Source organism: Lineus longissimus, chromosome 4, assembly GCF_910592395.1.
Source record: "Lineus longissimus chromosome 4, tnLinLong1.2, whole genome shotgun sequence".
NCBI lineage: Eukaryota > Metazoa > Nemertea > Pilidiophora > Heteronemertea > Lineidae > Lineus > Lineus longissimus.
In genome coordinates this window covers 7,161,463-7,172,980 of record NC_088311.1, presented here as the reverse complement: position 1 = coordinate 7,172,980, position 11,518 = coordinate 7,161,463, and the positions used below count along the sequence as shown (strand labels likewise).

At 42.4% G+C, this 11,518-nt stretch overlaps 2 protein-coding genes across 2 annotated transcripts; both read right to left on the bottom strand.

Moving 5' to 3' along the window:
• Positions 1-2,425: 2,425 nt before the first annotated feature.
• On the bottom strand, positions 2,426-3,620 carry LOC135487136 (uncharacterized). Its single transcript, XM_064770554.1, has 3 exons — positions 3,488-3,620; positions 2,899-3,033; positions 2,426-2,622 (listed from the first exon to the last, which is right to left on the bottom strand). The coding sequence occupies exons 1-3, from the start codon at positions 3,570-3,572 to the stop codon at positions 2,510-2,512; spliced, it is 333 nt and encodes a 110-aa protein (XP_064626624.1). The 5' UTR covers positions 3,573-3,620; the 3' UTR covers positions 2,426-2,509.
• A 5,914-nt stretch (positions 3,621-9,534) lies between these two features.
• On the bottom strand, positions 9,535-10,227 carry LOC135486003 (class E basic helix-loop-helix protein 22-like). The gene has a single exon (XM_064768444.1). It carries the CDS (start codon positions 10,225-10,227, stop codon positions 9,535-9,537), a length of 693 nt encoding a protein of 230 aa, XP_064624514.1.
• Positions 10,228-11,518: the final 1,291 nt, after the last annotated feature.

The following is an 11,518-nucleotide window of genomic DNA, read 5'->3' as shown; positions in this document are numbered from 1 at the left end:
GTAAGAAATTCTCATTAGTAATCTCATCTACCTCAGAATAACAGAATCGCATCCATATACTGAACGTTGATTCGGAACTCTGAGTCGTGTGATATGAGGGGAGTGTTAAATCTACTGCTCGAATTTTGGAGCGCAAGTCTAATCAGAAAATTGCCTTTTTGAGGGGATGAGCGAGATATGGCCACGGTTTCGATCTTTCCTCACCCACGAGATCTTTGTCCGCATTCTAAAACAACGAATCTGCATGCAGTGAGAGATATTCTGAGAGGGGATATTTTGAATGCTTCTTGTCTTGCCACCATCTCTATATTAAAAAACCCAGAAGAATGTTGGAAGATGTCTCTGATCTCGCCAAGTCTTTGTCCGCATTCTAAAACAATGAATTTCCACTCCGCATCTCGTTATCCTCGGAGTCAATCCCTGATGTCAGAAGACATGCTGAAAGTGGATTTCTTCTGCCAAATCGAATTAGACTTGATAATTCACCAGCAAGATGGCCACCTTCTGTCGCGCTGGGCCAAAGGGACCTGCCCGGCGTATCGCGTTATAGTTCTGGTTAAACTGCGACTCCGTAATTAGAAAACGTGGCGGATTGTCTGTTTGGATGCGCGTTCTTGCTCCACGCGCTTTGTGATCACAAATGCGGTTTCACGGAGTCCTCGGTGTGTAAATATTGAAAGAGAAATTGGTTAATTATGGTTGCTTTTGAGTTGTTTGATTTGCATTGATGGCTTGATGTGGAAGGAATTAGTTATGATGGTAATGCATTGCAACAGAGGACTTGCCTCACTGAAATAATGCGTTCACTTTTAAAATGCATTTTCTGGTCGTACCTAATCGATACTTTGATTAATTTCAGCTCCTTGCCAGATAATGATTGTTCCGTCAATAAATGCCTCCAGACTTCATCTCTGCGATCTAAGATAGTTTAGACTCGATTTTGGACTACTCTAGAGTGAAAAGGGAACTCGGGATGAAAGATTCTCGTGTGTCGTTATCCTAGGCCATTGGCTACAGCAGCCATACTCCTTAACCAATCGTCGAACATGGATCGCCTGACAATTTTTTAAGGGGGCTAAATCAACTTCCACACCGTCCGGAAAAAGTCAGAGGCAGCATTCCCATTTGCGCAGTCAACGCGGATCTATATAGCTCGGAACCGTGGCAGTCACTTGTAAATTCGTCCGCGACGATTTCACAATGTTGCGAAAACCCAGTCAGTGAAATCTGATGATGCTCTTTTATCATGTCCCAGAGGGTTCCAAATCATTTTTACCGGGAACAAAGGTGATGCAAGGATAACATTACAGCGGCACGTGCGGATGGGGTACCCATTGTCAGCGGGTGAAAAGCTGATTGAGGGGTTGTGAAGATAATCTTCGGATGCTGTATGACTGACACCATTGTTTAGATGAGTTTAAGGGCGAACTGGGAATTTGGGAAACTGGGAATGCCCCAACAATTTCATTGAACGTCTACTTATCGTCTCAACACGGAAAAGCTGCATCATCTTGGCTGTGTTTTGCCAGATAGTTGGGTATGAATCTATTGAAGGGGTATTTTTATGTGGGCGAGAGTGAAAATTGGTTCCAACAGAAGCACTCTTGACCAAAACATAGTAAAGGTTATACGATGTGAATCATACTTTCTGGTGATTGAGAAGCGTCTGCGCGCACCGATGTTACAAAGGGACGTATCTTCATGTTAATAGCTATTGACCTTGTATCATTTCATTCTGGCATAAAATCGGTCCAATACTCCCAAGTTGATCATGGAGCCGTGTTCAGCCGTGTTCAGCTCGGTTCCCCATCTTTTTCACAACTTCCACTCTCGAGGAATGGACTGTAGCTCCCTCCAACTCAAGATGAGTCACGGCGCCTGCAAATTATGCGAAAGCAAGTCGTTTTTTGGGACTCATGTACGCCACAAAAGAGTCATTACGCTAGCCTTATTTGCGGCCAGGCCGTGGTCTGTAACCGCCGCAGGCTCTCCCCGCACCTCGAACCCGCTTTACAAAAAAGTCACACTGGGACATTGCAGTTGCGTCTTGGGCTGGCCAAGTACCTCCACGCACATGCCGGTCAAAAAGGTCGATCCGGCCGCGTCAATCTGGTTCTTTATTGGCCACGACAAAGATTCGACACTTGATTAGATTTGGGACAAAGCCTTATTTAAGTATAGGATGGACCAATATCGGGATGGACGATTAAGTTTGCCCACCGCTTCGGGGCGTCAATCTCGCAGATGATCAGCCGGCGAAATTTGCTGATTTTTTAGTCAAACATGTACAGTATATGTCTCACTGTGCCACTGCGTTATTTCCTTGGACTCGATATTCTATCGTAGTTCTGCTGCGCTCATAGGGATAGAGAAAAAAGTAAAAAGCGAAAATAATTCCCAAGAAAATCAAAGACGAAAGCCAGTATTACATGCGATCAGCGTTGAGAAACTTACATATTTATTTGGCAGAAAGTACATGCAAGTTCTCCAATGATTATATGATATCTGTTTATTGATTCATCTCCCAGATTTCGCCGGTACAGATTCCACTTGGGTCGCTGCATGTATGCCACCTGATTGTAGGGGAACCAACACCACCTTCTTGGAAATCACTTCCGGTAGCTGAAGAAGAAAGACAAATCCATAAAAACACATCATTTCGGTGATTATTTTTCAAAACCTTTGTAACTGCCCAGAAATGAAAAATTCAGCTTTAGTAGCGTTTTACGTCACTTCGGAACATCAGTCCCGGATAACGAGTCCCGAAGTGACATATTTTCACCGTCAATTTCACACCGTTCCATCTCAACTTCACAGTGGCGCGGCAGTGGACTTCTGACGACGAGAACGATACGGACTCTGGGGGAGGGAGTCTCTATTAAACTGAGCTCTACTTACGCGTCCCCTCTCTCTTGTTCTCAAGACATCCCAACTTCCGTACGAAGATCATTAGTCCGTCCCGTATCACGTACATGGAGCTTACGTAGACTTCCTTACCACTGTTGTCTACCGTGGTGCCACATTGCCAGCCGTCTAAAAAAGAACAAACTGGGATAATAGCAAAGAAATCTTTGAATTGCGCTGATGTGTGAAATATATATACCAGTCGTTTGGCCACACACGAGAAGTGGTTTAAGGGCCTTGGGTCGATCACTGACAAGTTCGTTTGCAACCTTGAGCATGGGTTGCTTCGCTTCGACTGCTTCGTCCTTAGAATAAGGCGTAGGTCTAAAGGCGAGGTTCCTCGTACCAATGTAAGGGCAAGCACGAACCCATCCAAATGGGCACTTCTTCGGCCGAAGTCGAAGTCTTTAGGCTCATACCTGTAACTCCAATTGGTGCTAGCCCGCACTTCTTCCACCTTGAATACTCCATAGGGAATACCCCGTCTAGGTCATAGATGCAGATCGAGCGAACTTGGAGAAGAAACTGGGACGTTTGACCACAACTGGCGCCAGCTAGAAACCTCAAGAATATATAGTCTTACCTGGATCTTTTACATTCTCCGTATCGTAATACTCAGCGAGCGCAAAGGCGATCAGGGCGAAAACGAGAATCAAGCAGATCTTCATCTTGATATATCTACAGCCGATCTTCAGATCAGAGTGAGGGAAGGCAATACGCGTCTCAATTTATGTGGTCAGAGGAGGAAGTTCTGAAGGAAAGGGGAGGGCCGTCTCCGCAACCAGAAAAATACGAAAGGCTGATTTGCGATATATTTTGTCCAAATTTGGCCATTGGATTTTTTTTTGGTCTTCAGGTGACTTACATGCACAGTTGGTGACTTACATGCACAGACGTGAGGTCTGCTAAGTCTGAATTACTATTCCTTGTTCATGTACAGCATGAATAGTGCAAATGCACAGTGCGATAGCAGAGACACCTTTCGGCGAATTGTGTAACTTTTCCTGGTCCACATGGCCCTTGTTTACAGGCCCCCTAAAGGAATCATAAGAAAATCAGGTGCAGAGAAGTTGTATGTATATTATAGAATCCTCATATTCAGCGGATCTCATTGTAACATCTTAAGGTCATGTAATCAAAGGGTCTTCCGAGAAAGAATTCTGCAGATTGAATGAGGTGAATGGAATGAAATGGGCTGGACTCTGTCAGATCATGAATGGATGATTTGTATCACGGTTTCTCTTGTCGGATGCTTGACTGTTTAGTCCTTCCACCCTCTTGCAAACAGGGTTTACAGCATGACTCCATCCTAACGCATCCTTCCGTTAGGGAGTAAGTAAATGTATGTGTCAGTAGAGTTGGCCTGATTTTCAGGATGCCAGGATGAGTCCTTATGACACAGCCCCACTTGGAAAAAGAAAATGGAAAATTTTTAATAATATAAAAAGTTAAAATCAATATGTATATTTCTCTTATCTATGGACTGATCATGCCGGACAAATTGAATTTCTGACGATTTTGTGTAATCAGTGAGGACAGATTTGACACGAGGTAAACAATAGTACGTGATGTAGCTTGATGGTGATTGATTTGGTTCTCATAATGGAGAAACCTACGTGTCTAGAAATGGAGTCAGAAATGAACTCTGCATGTAGTTTCTGTATGTTGGCGCGGGGGGGGGGAGTTTCCGCTGCCCCCCCCCCTCCGCCCGCCAAATACGGCCCTGGTCATCCCTGCTCATCGCTTATAGTGCGGTCCTCTCGGCTGCGTATCATTTCACACGCCGCCAACCACAAGCGTATTAAAGACCAGATAAGTGACCGAAATCTCCTTGTTAATGGTCAAAGACACGCAGCAAATTTAATATCTGCTGACTCAGCTCTCTGATTAACTTAGGTTAGCTCTTTTGTTGGGTGTTGCCATTGACTTTCAAACGTAATACAATGTGGATTTCTTTGGTTGTGGCTGAAGAATGCGTAACCAATGGACCATGAAATATCAATCTGTTACGAGTGCACGCGCAGGTTGTAAATCTAACCACCATTGGTTGCTTTTAAGGACGAAAAATGCACATTTAAAAAAATCTCCGATTTCACCATTGCCATATTTGCTCGTCTTTGTCCATCCACGGTCGCATCTGGATGTTAATTTTACCAGTTTCAGTATATAGGATATCACTAACGTAAGGACATCTATAAGAAATCGATCCAACGATTGATAAAACAGGATCTGGTTGCTCATCAGCGTTAGCAGTAACGTTACCCTCAAGTCCTACTAATATACATTGCTGAAGGAGGTAACGCCTTTTTAAGCTAACGCTGGCGTTTATCTCTAACACCGACTGAGCAACTGGGCCCATAATAAGAAAACACACGGCGTGAATTTAAAAATCAATAATGTTATCTATTGTATTTATTGCATGTTTCAATAATACAACCATTTCATGATATATACACTTACAAATGGATACTACATGTACATGCGCCACTGAGTATTGTACACAATGTTTGACTCAAGGAGGAAGCTAAGTCGTCTCGTTCTACTTTATACATTAAACATGTGCAGAGCCTCGTAATTTGCACTGTGACGTTAATACCTGCACGATATCGTTTATTTTTTGACTTCTTGATACATGTAGATGTACCTACATGTATACAGGCATCCTGAACAGGCTAATAAACAACAAGTGAGGAAAAAATACGAATCTTAGACCTTAGCGGGTTAACATCAGTTTGTTCGCCAACAAAATTATGCATGGAGGAAGGACGCATCACATCTGAAAGGAAGCACCACCCATCGACCTGGCTAAAACATGTACATGTATTTTCTCCCAAGATAATCACGGGCACACTATGGTCGATATTGTTCACTTTGAATTTGAAAACCAGCGCCCTGTTTTCTAAACAAGGCGTAAACAAGCAAACAGGCACGGGAGGATCCGTATAGGCCACCATCTGGTGTCGGTAGATGGGACACCCCGGGAGACCCCGGGCGGCACAGAGCCAACACCTGGTCCGACAAATTTCGCCTTCAGCAATTTTTAAGCACTGCCAGCAAACAATACCCCAAAGAGCGGAACTCTTCGAAACGTCTTTACAGCGAATAGTTAGGGCCGAACACTATGATGGTGTGACCCGACATATTGTTGATGGGCTTGGGACAATATGAACCCCGCTAGGCCAGATACCATCACCCAGTGTTCGGGATGCATTGCTCTTGTCGCTAATAACTTACAAGATACTATCGCTGGGTTGCCTCGTCAAGTAAATGAGGTAAGTTCATGGCTGAGTTGATAAGGTTTGGAGCAATTTTAAGATCGATCAACCAAAAGATACATCACAATAGGTCTTCCTGATATGAAATAAAGAATGGTTCTAAACGGGTTGTAAAGTCTTTTCGGTTTTTCTCGTGCGGCTTCTTGAAGTTGATGTGAACCATAAAATTTGATTTACTGCTTTCGATAACAAGGCTGTGAAGTGGGACTTAATACGGGTGAACTTTGATAAAGGTTATCTCTCAAAAGCCACTCAAGTTCAAAAATACATCTTTAGCGTCGCGACGTAAAGAAAACGTATGGACCACACGGCTTGAATGTGTGTTAACTTGGTAAAGTTCGCTTAAGCACTATTACACATCGTTTGATATAAATGTTTCATGCTCAAAATCTGAACTTCATACTCAAAATCAGGGCTTATCTTGATAACATCAACCCCCACGAAACAGTTTTCATAAGGGTCGATATGCAAGTAAACGTTTTGTTTTAGTTTTAAAATGAGCCTGTCCAGTTGATACATCGGCCCAATTAAGATGTTCCAGATAACAATCTTTTCCAACACAGTGATTATCATCGAGTGGAAGAGGGTTAATCCTCAGATCTTAAACATGACAATGCGCCACGTCATCGGATGAAAAGTTACAGATTTTAATCTTTTAATCAGTCAAGACAAAAACGTGCAAAAATAGCACCCGATTGAACACGGCAGCGAAGGAATTAAATTAGTTTTGAATAGAATTTTAATGATGGTTACTGCGTCTGGAAAATGATGCCAGCGTTCACTTTTTCTTGCACTTTTTATGGAACCCGAAATTGTCCAAATGAGGCAAGACAATTTTTTTCTGTTTTTGTATGCGTGCAATGACGAGGAGGTTGTGAAAAAGAAAAAATACGAATCTTTTTCATCCAATGCCCATATCAAATGTACTGAATATGACACTAAAAATAATTCAGTTTAGAGCCTATTTCTATGAACACGCTTCTTGTAACTGATAAAATACTATCCTTATTAGGGAAGTGTCCTGATTACAGAGGCTAAATTGTATGCCACCGACTACCAAAATGACTAAATGACCGAATCGTCTTTCGTAACCTAGTCATTAGTAGCCATTCTCTAACCAGAAAGCAGAAACAGAAAACCCATCACGCCAGCCTTAAATCGCCACCTCTACTTTTTCTCAAAGGTGGAATGAAAGTTACGGGAAATTTGATTGTTTACATCCCATTGTCAATCTAACAAAAGAGTGTTAAGAAAAAGCTTTAAAATTTTAAAATGAAAAGAAATGCTGGTTTGGACATCTGGGCGATATTTGCTGAAGTGGCCCCCGTGCAAATTTAGATGATGCAGTTTGTTAAAATTTGACACCTTCTACGATTTCCTTAAGTCTCGAAGTCTGAAAAGGTTTCCTTTGATATTTTGGGCTGTGAATCAGCAATGACTAAGCTAACAATTTTTTAAAAGGTGCTGATGGTGTCCAAACTGGACCATCTGACTGACGAATTTTCGGGCCTGTTTATCTGTGTAAGAACAATGAATAAAACAATATTGAAAGAAGTGTAAACGACTCTCTGCCAAGATGCGATTTGCCACGATGATTGAAATTAAGAAATGAAAAAAAAACTATCGAGAAATATCGAAAAAAGAAAGTAAGCGTTTCTTTTTTGGAACTTTTTTATGATTCTAGCAAGATTTTAAGGGGCAACCGATATGACAAAGTTGAACGATATTAGAAAGAGTTTCTGAAAAATTTGTCCGTTCTCTTCTAAATTAATCGTCAATCGATATCGCCAGTCTCTAAACCAACAACGAATATATTGTTAGGTTTTTAATTTGCGTATGATGATGATGTCGTCAAGTTAAGTTTGTTGTTACGTTGAAAGGGCGTTCATTGATGTATATACATGTACATGTTATCACCTCAGAATTTACAGAAAACAAACTTCGTGAAAATGTTTCAAATGAAACATGACTTTAAATTTTAACGGAAAAGTTACTCTTTTCGAATAAAACACCTTTTTAATGATCGCAAAACATCTTACCAAAACGCCATGTCTGGCCAAAGGAAGTACGCCAGTTTGTGCGGCCAGATTTGTTGCCCGGTATAAATAACCATCAACAACACGGGCACACAATGGTGAACAATCCGAGCCACGTGCAAGTAAAGACAATCTCGACCATTTCTTGGTCGCAGTAACAACTTCTTGCATCCAGTCCAGGGACCCAGCAGCATGCCGTGGTGCGCCGCTGGCTGTAAGTGCCACCGGGTTTGGTAACGATAACCCGCTTTGGAATAAGATACTCAATATGTCCCTTCAAACAGGGGCCTTTATTAATAAGTTTTCAAAATGTGATATGTAAAATACCGGTGGAAAATAGCTTAAACCATTAAATCTTTCACCACTCTTGTTCACAATTGTTCATTTTGAAATCATGAAAATTGTCATATTCCTGTGAGTCATCATGGTATATGCTTTTCCATAGAAGTCATAGAATACGTCCGTCCACAATCTCTACTTTTTACGGTATTGAAACATGTAATTCTGTTTCCCTCATAGATTCTTGGGGTTGTATGAACATTTCGTATTCATATCACCAAACAGCAAATGTACGCGTTTTACGTCCGAATTACAAGCAACGAAAGGCTTTCGATCTAGTCAAGATATTTCATAAAACAAAATACATTTCCAAGTAAATAGGCTCACAGATCTAGTCTTAGTGGTTCACAGGAAGAACCGGTCATGACTCATTCGATTACCTTAGATTCCATTCCACTTAAGATGTAAATGCTGGGCCATGCCTTCGTTGACGTCGTTCCAGTTCGGCAACACTATCCGAACTTGCCGGTAATGGACTTGTTGATGGAATACTGTCCATGCTTGCCGTTAATGGACTCGGTTTACCATTAAGAACACTGTTCGTAGTTCGTACTGTTCGTACCTGACGATACTCGTTTCTCCACTTTAGGGAGGAGTGAAAAACAGAGTTTTAAACTCTTCAGTTTTTTTATCATAGTTTCCTTTGATTGGGAATACTGACATGAATATGCAAAATGAAGTAAGCTGTTGCTCCACCAATAGTTCCTTTGCGTGGCGACGAATCATTTTAGTTGTGATCTTAAAGTAACACACCTATCTTTCACAACAATTTCCTGTGGAAGGTAATCTTTCCTTGGACGAGAAATGTACGCCTCTGAGAACACATGTCTCTTCCTAGCTAATTGATTATGACTTATACAACTAAGCTAGAACACACACTCTTACCTTCGTACCAGAACGTATAATATATACCGGTATAGCCAGTCCATTCTATCCGAAAGTTTATATCAAGCAGGATCTCACTGTCTTATATCATAATTTCACGAGTTGTCATTAGGACTGTTACCTCGAATGTTCGGCGACACAGGCCTAGGAGGCGGGTATAGAGATGGCATTTTGTCCAAGTGTCCCGGAATAGCTGAAGGGGGCAACCTGCCGGAGTAAGCAGAAAGGTCGTAACACGGTTGCGGCAGAGTACTTGCGTGTGACTGATTCATGTAAGTCACCAATCGCCTCATTTCATCAAGAGCATTCGCTTGCATCAATATATAATTTTTCGCCAAAAGTAAGGTGGCTATTTTTGAAAGTTTCCTCACAGAAGGACTATGTGCATATGGAATCACGGACCTTAGTTCGTCCAGAGCGTCGTTTAAATCATGCATCCTACGGCGTTCGCGGGCGTTAATGTTCAATCTAACAACTTTCTCTCCTTTATGTTTCTTGCCAGGTCTTATGTCCAAATTCCTATCCTCGTATTCTTCACCGAATCTCTCCATGTCATTTCGCGAACTGGCCGAACTGCCGTCACTGAAATTGCCATCATCATTCCCACGGGGCGACCCACCGACTTGTATACTTGTCACATCAATGGGAGGGTCGCCGTGCCCCTGGTCCTGATGTGCACCACCCTCCTTGTGATGATGCATGAGGGCCATGTTCCTATACATCTCCTGCTCACGGTCAACACGGTCAGCCATGCTACCTGTTAAAGCCAACGTACGATACTCCTCCATCATTTCCGCTACGAAATGTCCCAGAGAAATATTAAACCAGCCGTAGACAAGCGCTGCTTTACGTCTGCGAATTCACCGACTCGTTAGGATAATGATAAATCTCTTATCTTCGCCTGACACTTTCCTCGACTTAGATCACTTCACCTAAACGGCATGCCTCAGCATATTGTCATCTCTAAACGTCCGATCCGTACCGACCCGCCGGTGGAGTTATCTATCTCAACAGACCAGCTTCCCGGCAATCATATTAACAAATTAATTGAAAGGATTACTCCGCTTACAATAGAGAGCGCGTGTTATTGGTTAAGGCAGTCAATGGATTCTTCAGCAACCTCGCTACCAAGGGGACAGCGCGTAGCTCCACCCGCTGCAGGCGTTAGCTCCGCTGATTCTGATAACACCGTGGCTCGCCGCACTCCCGGGCTCATCAGATAATCTAAATAATTTCTTCCACGTCTCTTGAGCATATTAGGTTTCGCGAAAATCTCAAATTCCACTGGTTAAGCTGATACAAGTAATGATTATTTTCTGTGAGGACGCACTCTTGATAACCCTACCGCTAATTACAAAGCAAAAATATCATTGGGCTCAAAGAACAGCATCATTGATCCAAACAGAGAGTTTGAAGTAACTATAGGAATAGTTCAGTTGTACTGTTGGTCATGCGCATGAAGATAAACAGCTCGAATTTAGCAAGAGCGCCGATTTCCTCAATTCTTTTCTTTTAAGATTTGATGAAACACCTCGGAATAACCTTCTGTGCACCACAGCAATAGTGAGGATGATTTGTTATACGATTCCAATGCATCGTGGATGCATGGTTCCACGGAAAAGGAACAAAACCACATGGTGGCTTAGTTCATTTGGAAAGGAGAACAAAGCATGGTTACTTGTTTCTCTTGAAGAGGGGAGGAAAATCATGGTTGTTCGACTTTTTTTACACTGACCGTATGGCGACAAAAATCACGGCGAACTCTTAAAGAGCCAGGCATTATGATGATGAGTTATCGCCATGAAAGAGAAGAGTTTCATAAAATAACGTCATTATTTGCCCGTCGTCACAAAGCTCATAGACCGTGACAAGGACAACGGGGAGACAGGGTGCCGGATATGGTAACAACCAGACTATATCAAAACACAATATGGGCTACGATTGACCTGGGAGAACATCCAAATATCAGCCACGAAAGTTAAATTGGAATACGTGCTCCTTTGAATGTCGCACCCTGTTTCTTTCTGAATGGGGCTGCACATCCAACAAAGTGGAGAATAACGAAAGGTTGGTGAGGTC

Coding starts and splice junctions, on each gene's coding strand:
- LOC135487136 (XM_064770554.1), bottom strand. CDS start 3,572: ATGAAGATCTGCTTGATTCTCGTTTTCGCCCTGATCGCCTTTGCGCTC. Junction 3,034..3,487: donor GGAGAATGTAAAAGATCCAG/GTAAGACTATAT, acceptor GTTCTTTTTTAG/ACGGCTGGCAATGTGGCACC. Junction 2,623..2,898: donor GAACAAGAGAGAGGGGACGC/GTAAGTAGAGCT, acceptor TTTCTTCTTCAG/CTACCGGAAGTGATTTCCAA.
- LOC135486003 (XM_064768444.1), bottom strand. CDS start 10,227: ATGGAGGAGTATCGTACGTTGGCTTTAACAGGTAGCATGGCTGACCGT.